This window comes from Furipterus horrens, unplaced genomic scaffold (assembly GCF_987537825.1).
Source record: "Furipterus horrens unplaced genomic scaffold, mFurHor1.1.pri manual_scaffold_10, whole genome shotgun sequence".
Classification (NCBI taxonomy): Eukaryota; Metazoa; Chordata; class Mammalia; order Chiroptera; family Furipteridae; genus Furipterus; species Furipterus horrens.
In genome coordinates this window covers 88,135,425-88,158,458 of record NW_028327180.1, presented here as the reverse complement: position 1 = coordinate 88,158,458, position 23,034 = coordinate 88,135,425, and the positions used below count along the sequence as shown (strand labels likewise).

The following is a 23,034-nucleotide window of genomic DNA, read 5'->3' as shown; positions in this document are numbered from 1 at the left end:
TTTTGGTACTTGTAAGGGGTCTTATGTACAAAGTTAATTAACTCTTTTATGTCTCAGCTGACATTACTTAACATTCTGAGAAAACATATTTAACTGTTTAGTTATTTTTTTTAAGGTGTCTCTTCATAGGAGCTTTCCTTGTTTAGCCTAATTATGCATTTGTTCATCTGTACATTTTTATAGTGATTTGCTACCCATACACACTCTCCCACTATACATAGCACCTCTAGGTGGTATTTAATGGATCTGGAAAGCGGTGTGTGCTTCAGAAATCAGAAATGGATTGAAATTGTAGGTTCATTGCTAAGAAACAGTGATCTTGGGCATTGGAACAATTATCTCTAGATTTCCCTATCTAGAAAATGGAGATACTTATTTTACAGAGTTCTTGGGAGGAATAAATGCATGTGAAACACAGCATAGTACTTGACATAAACTCTTGAAACACCTACCTATCATTCTCATTATTATTATGTAATGCACAAAATAATTTAACATCTAGAAAAATCAAAGGAATGTAGTATTTGAAAGAATACAGAAAATATTGTTGCCAGACTATTCAGAAGTATGTAGGAACTGTGTCTTAATTCATGGATCATTATTTTCAGTGGGTACTGCCTTCTCCTAAAACTCTTCACCTGAGTAGACATCCTGACCCTACACATAGGAAAACTCATATAAGTGTCTCCGTTGTTTGTGCCTTGTGTTGTGTTTACCAAATTACAAATGCTTTTAGTAATATTGTAAAGCACATTACAGAAATAACTCTTCTGAAAGACATACTGAGGAATAAAGTCTTTGGAAAGACATATTGCTCCATCTGCTCATTTTTGTCCAGTTTCTTTTGTATTTTCTCAAGATTTTAAAGATAATGCTAATGTAAGTATTTTAAAATCGAAAAAGATTTATTTTTTGAAGGGAATTGAAGTTGACAGTTTATCCTTAAAGGAAGAGAATATACAGAAAAAGAACCCCCTAAAATAGGATACCAAATTCATGATCTCTTACAATAGATAAGCAGTATATAGAAGGAAAACTTGTTTCAGGAAGGCCTTCATGATTATTCAACCTAGTGTCTCCAACCAACAGTAAATTCTTTTTGGCTTACCAGAGCCCTTTAGCCTAACAATTAAATACAGGTAAAAGAACATAGCATATTCCCATGTTGAAGCCAATTTATAGCTATTTATGACTTGTGGATAGATTTAGCTAATGAATTATTAAACACAAGTGATTTTGTTACTGTGCAGCAACAGATAGGCATGTTTTATACTTAAGAAAAGCCTCGTTAGCCAATTATTTAGAATGTCTCCTTTTGGCATATGATGTTGTTTAGTTTCTAAATTATTAAGAGAGTATTTAATTCTAATATGAATAATTTTTTATAACTGCCATGCAAACAGTATTTGGTAAATGTGTATGCATGCGTTTGAAATGTTTCACTCAAAAATTATCATACAGGTAGCCTTATGTTTTTATAGTAGAAAAGTGCCATGCATTAAAAATTCAATTTCTTACATTCCTTGCCATTTGTTCTCATGCTTTTTTAGCAAATCATTAAAAAGCAATGCAAAAAGATACTGAGTTTTTTCTCTTTTTCTCATATTCCTTCTTTATCTGTCTTTTAAAGTGACTTAAAATTGTATGATTAAAACTTTTCATTTGCAGTTAGACCACCATGGTTAAATAATATCCTTAATTTGATGTGTTTGGCTTGTAAGTTTGGTAGTGAATGGGCTTTTGAGGTAAGACTCATTTCTCATGAAGCTAAATACAAATTTTAACTATAATTTGCTTTCCACACAGTAACAAGAGTGACTCTTTAAAAATGTTGTCAGACCTGCTCAGAATTTTCCCAATCTCTTTTCGTCTCCCTGCTTACCAGCCTCTATGTGATCTGGCTCTCTGCGGCCCCTCTGCCCTCAGCTGCTACCACTCCCTCCTCTGCCAGTGGTGTGTGCCTGTGTAAAATAGCACATGTCTACCCTCTTCCCTGTTTCCCCCTGTGTTCGTTATTTACATATGTTCATATGCTGCCTCTGGGATGTAAGCTTGTAGAGGGCAGAGACTTTGTTTTGTTAGTGCTGTATCACTAACTCCTGGAACAGTGTATGGCCTATAGTAACTGCTCAATAAATATTTTTTAATGCATAAGTTAAATTTCGTAAGTTGATTTATTTTACCAAGGAAGTCGTTTAAGTCCAGATATTTCTAATAAAAGCCAATAGTTGTCAAGTATTTGCCATGTGCCAAGAACAGTGGTGACAACTTTATTTTCTTCAATTTATTAATGAGGAAACTGGCCACAGAGAAGTCCAAGAACTTATCCAAAGTAACACATCTAGAAATAGACTTTAGATTTAAATCTAGATGATCTGCTTTCAGAACATATATTCACAGTTTTTGCTAACTTTTAAAGGATATTATTTAAATTAAAAATTGTTGTATTTCACTATAATAAAGGTGATTTCTAGTGTATACCTTACGTAAGTTTAAAATTACTTGGAAAAAATTATGATATTTAAGTTTCTGAACCAAATTCAGTGAGAATGTTTATTCTTTTTTTCCCCCTTTCATGTATCTGTCATAAAAATTTCAATTCTCTTACAATATTCTAATACATGTATGTTAGAAGCCCTCAACAAGAAGGAAGCAAATATGTTTCTATAGGTGAAAAAGAACATCTTAGCTATTGTAACAAAGGTACTCATTGTAATTAATTCTTTTTAAAAAAGTGACATTCATGAGTTGTATTACATGCTTCAGAATTAGCAGTCCTCTATAACCAGCTTTCACAACTTTAATAAGTTTCATTTAATCCTGTGATCTTTATATGGTGGTTAGTTTGCTGTGCCTGTACTCTATGTCAAATTAACCTGTGATTTATATACAACTTTCCCCAAACTCACTTAGGTTCAAATTGGATAATTTAAGAATAATTTTCCTTAGTCCATTATGTATCTATCCAAGTAGTATGTTTTTGGCATAGATTGTAGATATTTAAATATTATCCAGGAACAAAATACATTGCTGACATCCTTACTAATCTTGGCCATACCTTATAAGGGCCCTTCAGTGAATGTTTATTAAATAGCAGTGAGTCCTGGAGCGAACTGGAAGATGAGAGACAGACCCTGTGGTTCCAGTGGCAGCGCGTGGTGCTGTCAAGCACACGGAAAGCACTTGAACGAGAGAGAATGCTACAAGGTGGTATGGGATCTGAATTTGGGGTACAGGGTAAAAATACTGGAGAAATTTAGAGAATGGAAAGAATTAAGATCGAGCAAAAGCTTCATGAAGGAGATACATCCTGGTATTTAAAAAATGTGAACTTGCCGAAAGGAAGGTGAGGCCAAGTCAAGTATGGAACAGGGAGTGAAAATCTGAAACAGGTGACGTGTTGTAGTGCACCAATAAGACCCTTTGGGGTGGTAAACACAATACAATATGCAGATCATATATTGAAGAATTGTACACCTGAAACCTATATAATTTTATTAATCAATGTCACCCCAATAAGTTCAATTAAAAAAAAAAAAAAGAACCTGTTCTCAGATGGTTCCAAGAAGCAGGATAACATCAGTGAATACTGTCTGAGAAGCTGTTTTGTTGCAAAAAGAGGTCCCCTTCTGTACCAATCAGATAGTTCAAATTAAATAATTTGAAGTATGTGTGTTTGTTGGGTTTTAGTTTTAGAGCTGAGGGAAAATAAGTTATGAAGATTATAAAATTTTAGGAGGGAGGTTCTGGAAACAATTTCTTTATGTCAGAAAAGTTGAGTCTAGTTTGGGGGATTTGTAAATGTTTTCGTGTAAATCTAAATTTAATCACAGGTAAAAATGACAAAAACAAAAAACGATTATTGGCTTAATTTAAGCAAAATACCCAGTATTTAAGTTTACATAGACGTAGTTGTACAAACTTACTGCTTTTAAAGTGCAGGATTTCTCAGTTTTATCATTCTCTTGGTAGGGTGTGTCAGTTACGTACTTTCAGTTAAGTGATATTTGGTTATGCATCTGAATTTAATCAGGAGTGAGAAAAGTCTGTAAGTGATGTAATCAAACTGTATAACATCAGGTATTTGTGTACAAAGATCTGATTGTCTCAGTGCAAGATTTGTCGTCATTTCATCATTCTCTTAGAAGGTCTTTATGCTTTTTTAAAAAAGGTTAACTACTTTAGTACTTTTAGATCTTTTTTTCCTGAAGGAGTCATTTAATAATGCACTTAATAAAACTATCACAATTGGGTAACTTTTAGAGTGTCACATATTTAAAAAGATAATTTGTAGGGAGTACACCCAAACAGCAAATTTCTTCGGGTTCCTTTTTTTTTTAAATTTAAAACTTTATTTGTAAGTGTCAGAGTCAGACAGATACTGGTTTGTTGTTCCACCCACTCACGCACTCACTGGTTGATCCTGCAGGTGCCCTCATGGGGCTCAAACCCTCAACCTCTGCTTATCGGGATGTTGCTCTGACCAGCTGAGCCACCCAGCCAGGCCTCCCTTTTATTTTTAAATGAAAGGCAGGGAGGGGAAGTTTGAGGGGAAGAGACATTAGTAGAGACTTAGTCTACTTTTGCTGTATAAAATAGGGGTAGGTTTACCCAAGACTGTTAAGAGGATTAATGAGTTAATATATTGTGAAAATGTTTAGCATTGTTCTCAACAGATTCTTGTTCTTTGCTTTTGTTTTGGTTATTTAGTTTTGTCATTGTGAGATGGCTTTAAAAACTGTAACCCAAAATTTAAAGATAAAATGCACGAAGACTGTTATTCCTTAGATTAGTTCTAATTGTAGGGGCTGTTTTATCATACCTGGAAAAACAGTAATTGGAGTCTGCAGTGCAGGTAAAACTCTTACGCTTTACTCATTTTTAATACCTTGTGTGCTTGATCTGCTTGTCGCTTAGATACCCGATCTGCTTGTAGAGCTGGTTTAACATAGGATAACCCCTTGACAGGAAGAACATCACACTACGCTTTCTTTAAAAAAAATGGATTTACTAAAAAAGGAACTAACCCGTGCCAGTGGCCTTACGCAGCTGTCAGCAATGAGAGAGACTGTTTCACAATTGAACTTAACACAAAACTGTGAGTTCGAAACTGCTTTAAGTATAGAGTACAGTGTTTTGGGTTGTTGATTAGCAATAATATTCCCATACTTTAAAAAAAAATAGACTTTGGGAGCTTAGGCTTTTAAAATTTATTAGAAATTGCATCTGAGGCCCTGGCTGGGTGGCCCAGTTGGTTGGACCATCACCCCGTACACCAGAGGCCGCAGGTTCGGTCCCGGTCGGGATCCGGGTGAGAGGCACCAGCAGGTGTTTCTCTCTCCTCTCTCTCTCACCACCCCCTTCCTCTCTCTAAAATCAGTAAACATATCCTTGGATGAGGATTTTAAAAAATGAAAGATGAAGTCTATATCTTAAAAAAAGAAAAAGAAACTGCATTTGAGGAACTTGCACTTGAATTGGTAATGTGAACCACAGGACATACAGCTGTGTATGTGACTCAGATTTGCAAAACAAATATTTTACACTAAATATTTGACTGACAGTTTTCTAGCAAGTGGAAATTGGTGTCCTAGTTATGTAGAGTCATAAATATACTCTTAACTATTGTATTAAATATAAGATTTTGCTAGCTTTTGCTCACTTATCATTAAATATGGTAGTAAGTTACTGTGCTACATGAAGACTTTGTAACTAGAACAATCCTTAGCTTCATTGAGGATGTTTTGGCATACTAATTAGTTGAGTAAAGTATTTAACCTTTATGATTTTTTTACTTATAATACTTAAGACCGCTAGACATGTGAACATGGTTTGGGGAGGGGGGTTGGTTGTTGGTGTCCCAAACAATAAGATTTGCATAATTTATCCAGTAGCCCACCCCCACCCCCAACCCATGGTATATGTGTTCCGGCCCCTCAGTGGGTGCCTGAAACCATAGGACCTAACCCTTATACACTATGTACAAAATACAGAACAGAGTATCATACTGTACTGTACTCGTCCTTTCCTTGTGAAGATCCAGTGCCTCTGTGAGGAGATGGAGCGGGACGAATGATGTCCGCGCCGTGACGTGGCACGAGGCTGCTGCGAGGGTTACTTGCACACAAGCGCTGCTATACCCGAGACAGTGCATCAGCAACCACGGCGCTCCTAAGTGCCTAATGGGTGGGAAGCTTATACAGTGTGGAGACGCTGGACAAAGGGATGGTTCAGTCCCGTGCTGGACAGAGACGGACCGCACAAGATTTCATCGCGCTACTCAGAACAGTGTTCAATTTAAAACTTAGGAAATGTTTATTTCTGGAATTTTTCATTTACTATTTTTGGACCATAGTTAACCACAGGTAACTGAAAATGCAGAAAGCAAAGTTGCAGATAAGGGGGCGCTGCTTTATTACTAATTGCTTCTTTATATCTAAAGAGTAAAATAAAGTGGCATATATTATAAAAATCAGGTAAACCTAAATTTTATGATTGTTTTAACTCTGGGAAACCTCCTTTACATTAAAACATATGCATTCTGTATTTAAAAAGCATAATGTATATTCTGCATCTGAACTCTTCAATGCTTTAGTGGAGGTCTGCACTTGAGAAAGCTAGTTATTGCCTAATTTGACACTAAAATAAACGTTCTCCAAATTATAGAATCAAGAAAATGACAGTTCAAAATGAAAAGAAGATAAACCAATCTGTTCTTTTCATGAAGTTTGACTTTATTCTAAGTATGTTTCTTAAGCAGATTAAAAAAAAATTTTATTGAGGTAATAGTCACATAACAAAGTTAATTCTTTTGAAGTATTGAATTCATTGGCACTGGCTCTATCTCATTATGCAGTAAAATTGTTAAATAGCTTTATTTGAAATTAAAGTTTTAAAAATAGTAAAGAGAACACCTGTATACCTTTTAACTAGATTCAACACTTTTTAAGATTTTGCCATATTTGTCATTCTCTCTTTTCCTCCTCCACCCTGTACACACACACATACACACACAGGCGCACACACACTTTTCTGATCCTTGAAAGTTGGTTACATGCCCCTTTGCCTCAAGACTTCTGTGTGTACTTACTAAGAACAAGGGCTATAGCCACAGTATAGTTAGAAGATTCAGAAAATTAAACAGTGAAACAATTATTTTCCTCTCTGTGGTCCATATTCTGACTTTTTCTCTTGTCCCGCTCCAGTACAGGATTTTGTCCAGGGTTATACACTGTATTTAATTGTCATGATTCTTTAGCCTCTTTTAATGAAGAATTCCTTCACCTTTTTTAAATCTTTAATAACATGGGTAGTTTTGAAGAATACAGGCCAGTTATTTTATAGAATATTCCTCAGTTTAGGTCTAACTGATGTTTCCTCAGCTTCTGTACTCTGAGCTAGAACTTTACATTAGGTAATATCGTGTCCTTTTCAGTAGGTAAACAATGTCTGTAGGTCCCTTCTTAGTAATTTTAATTTTGATCATTAAGTCAAGGTGGGGTACGGTTCTTCCACTGTCTACCTGTTGTTTTTTTCATTGCAACTAGTAAGCAGTCTGGGGAGATACTCTGAGACCTCTCCTAGTCAGACCCCTCCTAGATTTAGCATCTGCTGATGTTTCTTGCTTGAGCTAATCTTTACTATAACGGGTACAAATGGTGATTCCTGTGCCTGAACAAAGGTTATCTAACAGACGTTTTCTCTGTAAGGCACATCTTATGCTTAGGAACACTAGACAGCACTTGGGCACTGGTGAAGGGCCATAGGGTTGGGGCCATATGAAACAGTACAATGACCGACAAAAAGCACAGTGCAAAACATGCCACTAAATAGACCAGGAAAATGACACTGGTTTTACAAAATGAGAGCTGAAGAAGAGGCGGAGCATCAGCTTTGTGATCCCCCCTCAGCTGGGACTTTGCATGAGGACCGACTCCAAATTTTCCTTCTGTGTGTTCACAAGTGGCCATGAGAGCACTATGGATATGAATTTGAAAGTACTGTGACTGTTGATTTGAGGATTACAAATAAATCGTAGTGAGCAAGCCATATTCACAAATATGGAGCCCTCAAATAATGAGGATCAATTCTACTTTTTAAAAACGTACACTGTATGAAGGGAATTAAGATAAATTCGTACAAAGTCATTGCACAAGGCAGAACATAATTCATAAAAGAGTCCTAAATGTAGTATTAGATTTCGTCATAGGAAGGGGAGATTATGGGTTGTAAGGAATCAGAAAGGCTTCATTTCTGCATTTTTGTTAAAAACTAGGTTTGATTTTAACTGAAAGGAGAGTTGGGAATCCCAGGACTGAACAGTCACTAAGGTAAGAGAGTAAAGGGCATGTTTAAATTTCAGCTAGTAATACAGTTTAATGTCCCATAAAGGAAATGAAACGGAAGTAGTGGGAGAAAATGCTAGTTCAGTAGATTGAGGCCAGATCATGCAGATCCTGGTGACAAGTTCAGTTAGGACTTTTTTTTAGTAAGGAAAGAAGCTATTTTAAGAATTTTAGTCCTTTTGTTCAACTACTCAGTAAATGTTAACTGAAATCCACCATCACCAAGCATGGTCCCATGCACTGAGGATCTGTAAGTGAATGAGACATTTTGTGCCCTCTAGACGGTTCCAGTCCACAGGGCGAGAGAGGCAAGGAAACAAACATGCCTGCTGGAGGGCACAGGTTTTAGTTCTAGTTCACCATACTAGAAAGCACAGGGTACTACAAGGAGCGTTTAGGCAGATGCCCGAATTGTTTGGTAGTTTCTGAAAGATTTCTTGGAGGAAATGGCATTTAAGCTAAAACCTGATGATGAGGTGGAATTAGCTGGGGGGCAGGCATGAGGGAACAGCCTGTGCAAAGGCCTGGAGGTGAGCAAGACGATGATGGAACTGAAGAAATAAATTGGCATCTCAGGTGAAGGACTTTTTCTGTCATGTTAAGGAATTTGGACTTAAGGTAATCAGGAAGCCTTTGCTAGATTTAAAATGAGAGCTTAGTTAGATAGGATTTGTATTTCAGCAAGAGTTTATTTTGGCTCTATCCTGGTGGGAGACACAGGAGAAGCACGGGCACTGGTCACAAGGTTGTTGGCAACATTCCAGGTGCAAAATGATGGTGACCCTGGACTAAAGTAGCGTCAATGTGGGGAGGGAGAAATAGATGGACATATTTGAGTGCTACTTAAGGAATCGAGTTGAAAAGGCCTGGGAATGGGTTGGATACTGGATAGGAGAGGGGAGAGAAGTGATCAGCAGTGATGTTCAAGCCATAACTCTGGAAGGTACTGTCCACTGATACAGGAAGAGGAAACTGTTTGGGGGGGTGGTGGTGGTGAATTTGTGGTGGACTAACATGGCTACTATTAAATATCAAGAAAACGAATCTGGTCACGGTTTGGAGGATGAATAAAAAAGCACCCCTGCAATGGAGAGATTGTTGGGTGGCTTTTGTAGGAGTCTAGGCTAGAGGTGAGTGCCTGTATTTTTAGAATGAACAGGACTTGGCAGTTAATGGGAAGTGCGCACTGAGAGAAAAGGCCCCCAAAGATGACCCCAGACGTCCCAACCAGTGCACACAGCCTGCCTGGCTTTGTGATGTGCCCTGAGATCATTTTTCAGGGTGAAAAATAGTGAAGCTACTTTCATGCTGCTACTTCTCAGATACATAGAAACTAACATTTATATTGTTAAAAAGCAACTCTTAATCATTTTTTTCTCACCCTTGGGACTTGATAAAGTTAATTTCTTTTTCAGTATTCCATATACATATTTAATTGATCCTGTGTAAAATGATACCTCTGTATGAGGGGGCCCTGGAAAGCAGTGTGAGAGAAAGAGGCCAAGGGGAGAGGCCATTCATCTCTTCCGGAGCTCTTTGCATTATAAAATACCATAACATAAGTAAAAAGTGCAGGGAAAAAAAAAGAAAAATGATTAGTAGGTTTATTAAATTAGGACTAAGAAATTAAAACTTAAAGCTAAAAATAAAGAGAACTTTGAAGAGATTGGAATGAAGTTTAAGTTTTTTCAACTCAATGGAAAAAAGTGTACAAAAAAAGTAAAACAGATGAGACTTAAAATAGAAAGCTAAGATCAACAGTAAAGACAAAAGAGTTTTAAAAAATATGATAAATGAGATGTAAAGAAAGATAAAAAGCTGAAAGCCAGCCAACAGATAAGAGTTTAAAGACATAAAAAGAAAAGATTAAAGGAAAAGCTCTTTATTAGGGAAGGAAGGAGGGAAGAAAGGAAAGAAGAGAGATACCCCAAAGTTTTAGAAATGTCTAATATTTTCTGTCGGAGACTCAGAATGCACATTGGAATAGTAAAAGTCTCTGAGAAGTGCTGCAGTAATAAAGTTGCCTTTGTTTTTACGTGATACTTCCCAAATCTCACCATGGAATCCTTTTCTCACATAACACCTATTACTATCTCTCAGAGTGTTTTTTTGCAAAACACTAGAGTACTCTTTTGGAAGAAAATAAAAATGAAAATCCTAAAAGTTACATGATATTTTTTTAAAAGAAAGAAATCAGTTGGAAATAGACAATAATTTTGGCCTGGGGCTGGCACTCCTGGGGGATAGTCTGCTTTTGAAGCAGCTTAGTCCTGCTAGCCAAGGGGCAGAGGCAACTTGACACTCTTAGCTCTGGCCCTCCATCCCAAGGGTCTTCAGCAAGCTTTTATCTGTGCACACAGGGCACTGATAGAATACACAGGCTGCCGAGCCGGGAGTAGAAGCTGATCCTCAGCAGAATTAAATCAGCCCAGCCGTGGGATACTTCCTAGCGAGTCAAGAGTAGTTTTATATACAAGTGCCATTTTTTTCTTTAAAAAAAAAAAAAATCAGTTTTTACCTTGTATAAATAAAATTTGAACTAAATGTGCCCCCCACGCTTCCTGGTTTTTATTCCCTTTAGGCCTAGTCCATGTGCACCTGTGTTTCTGTACAGTTTGATCGTGGTTAGTGCTCATACGGGTTTGTGCTGTGAGAGCCCTTTTTCTATGGCCACGAAAGGAAGAGAGTTGCCCAGCGGTGGCCGCCTCTGCCTGCTCTCACTGCGATGCTGCAAGCACCACCCCTGCCAGTTTGGGAAGCAGCTTTCACTCTGCTTCCTTGAACCACATGAGGCTTCCCTTTCGCAGCCATAGGACGCTCCGTCCCCTCCCCCAATCTTATTGCCGCCAGTGTGCCTCTCTGAAAAATAACTCCTTAGCATCGTGGGACTAGCTTATGTTGGGACAGCTTCTTTGTAAGCCTGTCATCTGCTGCAGCAGTACCTGTGCTAGAGGGGAGTGGAAGGACTTTCATGTAAACCGTCAAGATCCACGGACATTCAGACATTTCCTAGTATAATGATTCAGGTTCTTGCAGAGGAAACAGCACAGAAACTGGGTTATCATGGACCTTCTAAAACCTTTTGTTCAGCCAAACATCTCAAAGAGTAATGTAGGCTTTATTTTTGGCATCTCGAAAGCTCATCATTCTGCTCCTTTTGGATATTCCTATAAGTATAAAATTCATGATAAATAATTTCCCTTCTTATATAGTGGCTTCAGTCTTTGTTTTTGGCATGATTTGCTTTGGTATGTGTGACCCCAATAGTTGAGTTTAGATAAATTCAAGGAAAGAGACTATTTTATCAGATTTCGGATTACCACTAAAACAGAAATCGCTACTTAATGTAAAATAAGATCCTAGCTCACAGTTGGTGCTGTGCTAAGACTTAGGAGAATTAACTTCAAAATACAAACTCTAATATGCATAAAGTAGCAAGTGTTCTGAGCCGGGGTGTGTATTAGGTGCTTGTCCTGCCTTTAGTGATACCCATTTCCAGCTCTTAGGCCGTTTCTTAGTAATAAAGTCATTCCTGCTTTACTGTGTAGTTATGTCTTCAAAATCTTCATTTTGGGTTCTTCACTGTGATCACATAGGCTGCTAGTTACTGTAACTGTTAAGTTCTGCAACAACGAGTAACGTGGGTAATAAGTATTATGCCAGTCTACTGTAAGGGGCCATAAAGAGAATATCTTTAAACTAAAAATAATAAGTACTGGCAGAAAAATAACCATGTGCACTAAATGCTTTACACATCATGTAGTCTCTGCAGTAATACATCAGAACTACCTTCCAGAAGAAGAAACTGAGATACAGAGTGGTCGATTTGTCCAGGGATCAGATAAGATATGGGCCCTGTTAATTTCTTAATAAATTATTAATAATATATATTAATTTGCTTTTATACAAATCAGCCATAAAAGATGAAGCAGTTTATGAAACTTCATAAATGTGCAGTATTTTCCTCTAGTGTGGCCTTGGGTTTTGGAACAGATGCTGGAGTCAAGGCCAATTTTAATATCTGGAAATGGGCTGCTATCAGATGGGTTATTTTACTTTGTATTGCTAACCACTGAGGTTGTAAGGAAAGGGAAGCAGTCCAGTTTCTTTGTCCCACAGGTCATAATTTAGTTGTAGACATCAGGATGTTTTTCTTGGCGTATCTCATTCATATAGCTTTCCTTGCACATCTGTTACATAAATTACAAAACTTATTTCCTTTAAAATTGCCAGTTTAAGTCACACTTAATAGTAATCAAGAGGTCCTTTGGTACCTTTTGGAAAAAAGAATTAAATGACAGACTTTGAGGGACAGAAATCAACTACATCCTGGTTTAAGTTTATTTTGTTTTGGATCAATTCATATATATATATATATATATATTTAGGCATTGAAATAATTATATGTGGTTTCTAGTGTTTCCCAAAAGAATTTATGTTGGGGTATAAACATTTAATGATCTTTTATATAAAATGAGGTATTGTCACTGCTTCTATAAGTTTTTATCTTTTCAATGGTTGATTTACATACATGTTCTAGTCTGGTACATAGTTTACCATTTGAAACTAAATTTGGAGTGTTGACTTCTTTAATGATTATTCATTTTATGTAATCCTTCCTGACCTTGAATTCTACATAAACCATAAAATAATGAGTTTCTGTTTTTTCTTGGGAAAGAAATTCCTAAGATTTATTCTGTTAGTTACATTTTAGGACAACACTATGCCAAAATGATGAACATACCAGTTTTTGTGAATCTCAGAAATTTTAGATGTGTATGGATAGTTTGGGCCCATGCAAACTGATACTAAATCAGTACTGGAAATTTTCCTGGAATGTTAGGTGAACTCTTCTGTAAACAAGGGACTGCGTATTTCCTTAATGCATGATTTGAAATTGTGGGGATTTGGAATGTTGATTTTTAAGCTTAAAATATTTAGATACCATTTGGAACACTGATATTCGGTAATGGGTATTTTTAGAGATTAGAAGAGAGTATGTTATAAATCAGTTAATGTTAGTTACTGATAAAAATTCTTAGCTTAAAATTTTGTATGTTACATTGCCTATGAAACCATTCTCCTTTCTAAAATACAACAGATTCTTGATAGATTTTTCTGTTCAAAGTTTTGACTTTTTAAAACAGATCTGGCAGATTTTTTAAAGAAAATAATGCATACTTTTGTAACAATCCAGATCCGACTCGCATGTGTGGGAACAGGTCACCTAGCTAAGCCAGTCACTGGCATCCACCTGGCACTTCCATGGTGCTCCAGCCCTGGGGCTGTGGTGAGACTAACTTCTTTGTGAAAACCAACTCAAAGAAAGCCAGCCTCCAGTACTGGTAGTGAACCCAGCAGAGCCTAAGAAAATGATGAATCACAGACAGAAAATAGAAGCTTTACCTGTATTTAGAGAGGAGCACCAGGTTTGGTGGTACCTTGCATTAATGACACAATCATGTCTATACAAAGTCAGTAAAAAAATTTATGCAACTTGTTCCGCCATGCAAAAGTTTCTTACCTGAAAAATAAAATTTAGTGAATCTAAATATTGGTTTTGCTGTGCTGCTTAAGTGTAGTATGCACAGGATACTTTAATTCTTGATTGAATCTGGGAGATTGTCTGGAGTCTATGCAAACATTTTCATTTTCATAATTTTGAAGATACACAAAGGTGTTCAGCTAATCTTTCAAGAATGTTAAGGGTTTATTCTTACAGTTTTTTCTACTTGCAGAATTGTGTTCAGTGTTTAATTGGCTCCCTGTTCCTCCCCCCAAACCCTGAATAGTAAGTGCTTTTATAGAAAACAGTTTTATAGAACTTATCTATACTTTACCTGTAAGTAGAACAAGTGCAGTCTAAAATTTTGAGTTAAGGTTACAGGAATATTGAGCCATATCAATCAACAGTGTTCAGTAATAAGAAAACAGCAAGAATTATTAAAATTCTGTAGTTCAGTTCTCCACCCCCATGATAATACTGGACTGAACTATTACTGAAGTTGAAGGCCAACATTGGTCTGAATGGATCAAAGAATTTGGTAGCAGAATTAATGTGAAAATGGCTTTTGGCTGTCATTTTCTTACAGTTTAAAACAGTTGGGTATTTCAAAAATAGTTAACAATAGGAGTAGTCTTCTATTGTCTTATGTCACATCTGGAGGAAACAAATTGAAGTGGTGTTTTGAACATTAATAGATTTTCTGTGGTTTTAATGACATACATGCAGGCAAATCGAGTTTTGAATTAGGCTGTTTTTCTTGATCTTTAAAAAGGACTATGGGACTCCCATCTTCCCTCGACAAAACCTGGTAGTAAATTGCTTTACTGTTTATTTTACTTACTGATTGATTTTGACTGGTGGCTAAAGGACGAGGTATAATATTTCAGTGCAAATTCTTGATAGTTATTTTAAAAGCAAATGTTTCATATTTTAACATTTAGCATTTTAAGGTTCTCTTTTACAAAGTAAAGAGGAAGACAAAAGATGTATAATCCTGTAAATAAGTGGTCATAAATACTAATGCACACAAGCATCCCACATTCTTAGATATAATTAGATTGAAATAGGATATATGATTTTTAAGTAATCAGGTAATTGTGTTACTGCAGAAGAATGGGTAAGACACTCTCAGACTTCAGATATGTTTAGTTTCAGTTTTTCCCTATTCTAACAGTTATTTTCTTTACCCTGCTCTTAAGAGGGGGTTAATTGGTTTCCTCCTTTCCAATTGAATAGTTTGTGTTTAGTATTTACTAAAACAAAAAAAATATAATTTCCATGACAATATATGAGGGTTTGTTTTTTTTTTTTAGGTATTTTTAAACATTAAATCAGCATTTAGTTCTTTTAGTAGCACAGTTTGTGATATCATATATTAATTAGTAGGCTTTTTCATTTAGATCATACGATATTGCTGATCCTCTGATTTTAGGGCATAGTGGCATAATAGAAAATGGGCTTTGGAATTAGAAAACCTAACAGAACTTGAACATCGATTACCCTTAACAGTCACGTGATCCCGAGTGAGTTTACTTAACTTCTTTACTAAGGAGCTGTCGTTACATATAGTTTCTCTCTCTCCTCGGTCTTTTTGGCAGAGAGGCTGCGGCTGGTGGTGGCAGCAGTCGAGAGAAAGTGCCAGCATTAGGCTTGCTATCTCTGCTGCTTCTGTTCTTTACAATATTTATTTTACTAGTTTTCTTCTTAGGTGTGGAGGGAGCCCTGTAGTTTATTCCATGTCTTAGCTACATATTATCTGATCAGATATGATAATATTTGCTTTAGTAGCATTAAGTATTCTGTTGAACCACTGCTTGTTAAGACATTTTCCAGTCTTTATGTTTCCTTTTCAAATCAAGAAAATACTTTTTTTTTTTTTTATGGGTAGTAAATACCTGGCCAAGAAGATGAATCAGTTTTTCCACCTCCCCACACCATTTCTGTACAGCCTCAGGTTTTCTGCTAAGAACAAAAATTATGTTTGTTGAATTTAGGAGTACTAGAATTATTAGTTGTTTACCATAAATTAAACAATGTTCACAAGAATGTAATAACATATAACTTGGTTTTAAAATATGACTACTGAATCTATAAAATGTTCAGGTTGCAAATATGTAAAGGTAACACAGTGAAGACCATTTCCTGATGAAAAGTGAATATCACATGGTCCATTATCAAGCTTTTAGAGCAGGTATTCTCAAAACTACTTCCCTAATGTTTTGGCTAGAAAGACTTTTTTTTTTTTAAATGTAACATATTTTCCTGGCTTAAGTGACTTGTTACGTCAGAAAATTTTCTTCATTGTTCATTTTATGGGTGCTTTATTAAAAAAAAATTTTTTTAAAGATTGATACGTTATAGGGAGCATAATAATTTTAACTAAATCATCAAAGTATCTGAAATCTTTGTGGCATTGAGATTAAAAGGTAACTTAAAATATAGGTTTTATTGTCAGGAATCATTCTTCCCTAATATATAGTTTTTAAAAATCATTTTAATTTCAATATTAGTTATTAGTTTGCTGCCTTTATTAGCCTGACAAAACAGAACATTGGAAGTATACATAATACTCATGTGGTCTATAATGATGCTTATTTTTCCCTATGCATAAAGTGTAGCTAATGATGATATAGTACTTGATTTACACTTTTAATGACATTTAATAATTTTCCGTTGGTTATATATAATGTTCATGGGAGAAATTTTGGAAAATTTGTCTTTAAAACCATTAGTTTGAAACATCTCTGTCTTTTGCTGCCTGTTTTTCTATTCTCTGACCCTCTGTAGGTATGGATATTAAGTATGCATTCATAGGATGAAATACAAGTTTAAAGATTTAAAAGAAAATCCTGCAAAATATTTTCTTAACCTTAGAGTGAATGAATTATTCATAATAAGTTTAAAACAAAAAGAAGAAACCATATTATAAATACAGACCCGTTTGACTCCATCTTTTAAAAAAGTAAAAATTAAAAAGGCAAACTGGGAAAAATACTTATTACTGTACTACATAGTGTGTTTCAGTTTCCTTATTCCTTTGTTAACAGTTAATACTGGCTTGCACGTATACTCTACCTTTTCTCTTAGTGTATAGTTTTGTTTTAGTAAAGCACCTTCGTGAACTTTTGACAGGAAAAAATATAAATAAGGACTATACAAGTTTTTTCTTGTGAGTCATTTTACTGATTATTCTTAATGTAGATTAGAAGCAGCATTGACCATCTGTAAGTAAAAGCCCCATTTAAGCTTTTACTTTGAACCGTTTTGCCTCTAAAACATGGACTCAAATTGTTATCAAGTAAAATAACTTGGTATTTTATCATTAATGAGTGGTGAAATAAGCAGAAAATGGGGAATGAAGAGGAAGGCCAAAGTGAACATTAATAATTTACTAATTGAATAATCAACTCTCAACTAATTGAGCATTGTGTGTTCACACCGCCATAGAGCCACATGTGTAGAGCTCGAGGATGGTAAGGTTAGCAGCTGGCATTAGAGCCAGCGAGCGAGTGGTGCTGGCTGGTCCAGAGTTAAGGACTCTCCTTAGGGACTCTTAGTTTTGTCCTACGTATTTCCTAGGGTGTTGGAGGAGCAAATGTGAAACTGTAAAAGAGCTGTGGAAGTAATGAACGGTTTCACAAATATAAACAAATAGTGATTTTAATTGTGGATTTTATCCTTGTAAGAAATTGTTCAATATTGCTTTAAGGTAAACTCATCAAAACATGAGCAGCTTCTTTTATTCTTTACTGGTAATTGCCTATAACTTTGTTTGTGGAATAGATCCTAGACCTTTGTCTGAATTTTGTGTTTTAAAAAACTGAAGAGCGAGCTCCCTCTAGTGTCTGAAATCATCCTAAAACATTTGTGTCAATCATGGGAAGTTTTAGGAATTAAATAAGCTGTTTTGTCCTTTCACATCTGGACATAATTTTTTTTTTTTTTACTTTCCTTTTTGGAGGGAGGGAGGTTTTCTTCTTTTTTAAAAAGATCACCAGAATGATGGGTAGGGTGTGGATTGAAGGCAGTAGAAAACATGGGAAAGGAAGGATCAAAATGCTATTTCTACCTTTTTAGAAGTAGTTATTTTTGAATGACCTGGAATAAAGCCAAACTATACAGTGTTGTTTTGTTTTAGTTTACATTTGTTTCTGAATTGAGTGTAGCTTAAAAATACTTTGTTTTGGAATTCTTTATGCCATCAGGTCTCATCTTAAGAGCGCTTTCCAGTTTCTGAAAGCAACAGTTTTATTGGAAAATGGCTTTAAAATAGAGCCTGACTCTCTTTGTGGAAGTGTTCTGACTTGGTTATTTTTTTGGTCATCATTGTCATATCTTTCTTTGGACATACTTGGTAACCACATCGTGAGTCCGTTCTAATGACAACTTGTCATTTTACGTAGTTTGCATTTTTTTCCAAACCAAGGAAATAAGGAGATTCTTAAATTATTGGCTCACTGCCACCTTCCCCTCTAAACATACAATACTCAAACACAGGCCTTCAGCTAAGAATTTTGTGAAGGGTTACAGAAACAAGACCTTTTTCATTTGACCCAAGGGCTTTTGTACCTTAAACAAGGAAAGTAGTGTTCTGAAAGCTGCAGCATTTATGAAGGCTCTAGTGAAAATATTTCACGCACATGGACTAAGAGATTAACTTCTTTCATCTTGTTCTCCAACAAATTAAACAATGCAAACAGATTTCAGATGCATTCTGGTAATGAAATGCTTGGATGAATTATAATCCTAATTGCTATTGTTCATTCGCACAGCTGCATGTTGACACTTTTAACTGCCTAAGCCATGCATTCTTCAGCCACTAGGACAAACAAAAGCATTCTGAAATCCATCACTGTGTGACATCTTAAATTTCAAGTCTGTCATTGGCTGCCTTGATTTTATTTTGGTTCCATTGTTGACAAAATTAGGGAAAAATGTGATTATTTCTTCATTTTTATACATAAAAATTATTGTCAGTAGAATCGTTAGTGGATTTTCATGAAAATTAATTCATTAATAGTTTAAATTTTGAAGGAGATTATGAATTTATTTTCATCCCAGGGAAATAATTTGTATTTATTTTATCAAACTAGTTGATATTTTAGGAGACAGTTTCTCCAAGGTTTGAAAGAAAATAATAGGATTTGCTTTCTTCCTTACTAGAAGAGTATTCTGAATAGAAATCTAGAAGTCAGATTTGTTCTGTGATTTGGCAAGTCATAATTATATGCATAATGGTTTCTTTAATATTAGACCCAAAACAGTTTATAACCAGTCTGATCCTTCCAGGTAAAGAAACTGAAATGTTTGCAATTAATCTGAAATTTATATTTATTTGTATTTGAAAAGAGGTTTGAGTGCCAGTTTTAACCAAACCTTTCTTATTTAAAAAGCAAATAAATAAATAAATAAATAAATTGATGTCTGAAAAACTATATAGCAGAAGTTTGGTATGTTGAAGTAATAGTTACCAAATTCTGATTTTCCACTATTTCTAAGACTTATCTGTAAGTGGGAGATTTGAATTAGTATGTTCAGTGGCATCTGTTGTAACAATTGTTTAGTAATAATTGGAGCTTTAAATGTCAAATTAATGCTAGTATATACTATGTCACATTTTCAAAGTATTTCTTTGTTCCTCAGAATGTCTTTGAATTCTTAAATCCATATAAGCATGAGCAATTGCTTTAAAAATCAAAGCATTTTGCCATCTCATGTCTTAAATCTAAGATACTCTTTTAAAAGTTAATCCTTTTTATAAAAATACTAATATTTTTAAATTCTCATACATGATTATCTCTAATAATAAAAAATAATAGCTAACATTGAGCACTTATTATATGTCAGACACTGTTAATAAGTAACATTTGATATGCTACCCTTTGAGCTAGAGTTTTTCTTACTTATTCTCATTTTCCATTTGAGAAAGCTGAGTTTAAAAGAGTTAAAATAGTTTTGTCAAAGTTACAAAGTGAGTAATTGGAGTCAGATTTTTCTGACTCCTAGAATCCACGTTCTTGACCACTGCTGAAGTCTTAAGTGAAAGTTAAATACATTACCATACAATCTCCTGATGGATTGATTATCTGTAGCCATTAAAAGTGAGGGTTAAAGTGACTGTGCAGTGAGGTTGAAAATGTATATGATATAACTGAAAAAGACTAAAGAATTACAGTTAAATGTTCACAGTGGTTCTAAACAGTTTTAGGGTATTATCTTTTATTTGTCATTTCTTTTTTAAAAATAACGTTCTGCCGTTATATAATTTTGTCAATTTGTAGAATTTCTGTTAGCCAGAACTTGAAGACTGCATGTAAACCATGTCTGGTCAGAAAACTGACAGCTTGAGTTTTAATAAACTCTAGCATTTTCATTTTCTTTGTAATTTAACCCCAAACCACTTTTTACTGGACTTATTCCAGCTCTAAAATAGTCTATTTTCAGTATTCTTGAAGAGGAATGGAATAGTAAAATCTTTTTAAAGATAACTTAAATGTGTTATATAGTGTCCTCAGGGTAGCTTGTGCACAGAAGGTATTTTCTTTTCCACCCTGTAGAGGTATCTCATTAGGACACCCAGTTGTGTCATTATTAAGTTTTCATGTGTTTCTCAGTTTTGATGCTAATCTCTGTGCGTATATGTGCGCATTTTTTTTTCTTTGCAGCACCAACGTGGTTATGAATTATTCAGAGATCGAGTCTAAGGTTCGAGAAGCAACGAACGATGATCCTTGGGGACCTTCTGGGCAACTCATGGGAGAGATTGCCAAGTAAGTGATAATTTGACTCAGCAGTGCAGAAAGAATCCAACCACCTTCACACAGAAATATGAGGTTTGCTTTCAGTTTCAAATCGTTTAGCTTCCAGATAGAAATTTTACATAATCATTCAAATATTAACCGAGGAAGTTTTTGCAGCATCCATTCCCCTTAAAAATTAGCTCAGAAAAGTAAAACAAACTTTTTCAGTGATGTTTAGAGACACTGTAGCTTACCATGTAATATTTGGACAAATGAGTATAAAATAACTTGAAATAAATTTATGAAAAATTTTCCCTCATGAACGTTTGGACCACTGTGCCAGTGAATGAGCACTTTTAAAATATGATATTAATTAGTGGGGCTTACAGATATGCTAGATGTTACACAAAATATAGGAAAAACTTTTAAGGAAGTATATCATTAAATTTTTAAAATTAAGCTTACATATTAATTTTTAAGCTCTTTGGGAAAACACAGTAACTTAGAGCAAGCCTGCCACCTACCGTCAAAATTGATGTACTGCAAGGAACATTATTCTCTTTTCAGGGCTACATTTATGTACGAACAATTTCCAGAACTTATGAATATGCTTTGGTCACGAATGTTAAAAGACAACAAAAAAAATTGGAGAAGAGTTTATAAGGTATGGTCATTAGTCTATTGTTATTATTTAAATGTTGAAAAATACTTGAAGTTCTAAGGTATTCATAGTTATTATGAAAGAAAGACATTTAATCCTAGAATATTATCCTAAAACAGGTATTTGCTATTTATGTTGTTTTCTAGTCACTGTAAACAACTATTCTTAAAATGTTTAAAATTAGTATTTTTATTTTATTGGTTGATTTTTTTCCAATTAAAAACATTTATGTATATCAAAACTAATGAAACTGTAGTAGGGTGCATATTTAGTGTATAGCTATTAAGATGAAAATCACAGTCCAATATGGTTTGTCATCTCTACATAAAAATTTGCGTAGTTTATAACTTTTATTACAGTATTCTGCAGCAAAAATCTTAGTTTTTAAAATAAGAGAATGTTTTTATCTTCTCATATAACGTAGAATTTTAAAAGGAGATAGTCATCTGTTCTTCCATTCCCACCGTATTTTTTTGCTACACGAATACATTTTTTTCTGTGCTTTCCAAAATGATACATAATATTTATATTTGAAACTTTGAAAACAACATGTTTGGCTTTCAGGATTGGAAATCAGTGCTTTATTTAGTTATATGCTTTTTATATATATTTTTTTTTTCAGAAAACATTAACTGTCATTTCCTCAGTTTGTATAGTAGTTGTGATGAAATACTTGAAATTTCTATAAATTAAATGTTTTTTTCATTAGAGTTAAAAATTTGGTGGGTGGAGTGGGTAAACTACTTTTTTAAAGAACAGTTCCTAATAGGATTAGAGTTTTTACCACTCAATTTCACCAACCTAACTAAATTTTTATATAACTAATCATTATGTGAGGCTTGTTCCAAGCAAGTTAAGTTCAAAATGCATAATTCACTGGTTTTTAGAGTAATCAAAATTGTGGAGCATTTACCACTAGTACCAGAACATTTTCATCACCTCAGAAAGAAACCTCATAAATGATTTTCTCTTTATTTGTTAGCAGCAAGTGTTTGAAACAAAATCTACATCATTAACCTCCTAAATTAAATTTTATCTGTAGCAAATGCTGTGGGATCTTACCAAATAATTGTTCTCTTTAATGTTTTTTAAATTTATTGATTTTAGAGAGATAGGAGGAGAGAGAGAAACATTGATGTATTTTTCCACTTATTTATGCATTCATTAGTTGATTCTTCTGTGTGTCCTGACCAGGGATCAAACCTGCAACTTTGGCCTATGGGAATGATGCTCTAGCCAGTTGCACAGCCCAGACGTGGCAATAATTGTTCTCTTTCAAGTGATGCTCTAACAATTCACAGTTCTGTAATACCCAGATGAAAAGTAAAAACTGAGCCAGCTTATTAAAAGCTTAGTGTTAATTTATATCATACATTCAAATATTTCTTAACATCAGAATTATATTTTTAGTCTTCTGACACATGGTATCCAGTGAGCAGTTCATTTACTATGCTTGGTATAAGAGGGACTTCAAATTGATAATGTAAGTTATAAACTGTACGTAGTTTAATATATGGCAAAGAGGCCCCCCCACACACACAAAGATCATTCATTAGCTAATGTTGGAATTATTATTTTTTAACCATTTACCAAAGCTCTGCCAGTATTTATTTTGTTAAATCATTTGCTGCTTTGTATTTTTACAGTCATTGCTGCTCCTAGCTTACCTCATAAGGAATGGATCAGAACGTGTTGTTACAAGTGCCAGAGAACACATTTATGATTTGCGATCCCTGGAAAATTACCACTTTGTAGGTGAGCAATAGAAAAACCTTATAAGCA

At 34.8% G+C, this 23,034-nt stretch overlaps 1 protein-coding gene across 2 annotated transcripts in view; it reads left to right on the top strand.

Annotated features, from left to right (window-relative positions):
- Positions 1 to 23,034, top strand: part of CLINT1 (clathrin interactor 1) — a 54,409-nt gene that overhangs the window by 5,717 nt on the left and 25,658 nt on the right. For both annotated transcript variants that reach the window (XM_090288499.1, XM_090288498.1), the window contains exons 2-4: positions 20,517 to 20,621; positions 21,159 to 21,255; positions 22,899 to 23,007. In XM_090288499.1, the coding sequence (XP_090144625.1) occupies positions 20,517 to 20,621; positions 21,159 to 21,255; positions 22,899 to 23,007 (311 nt within the window). The remainder of the gene's footprint in view (positions 1 to 20,516; positions 20,622 to 21,158; positions 21,256 to 22,898; positions 23,008 to 23,034) is intronic.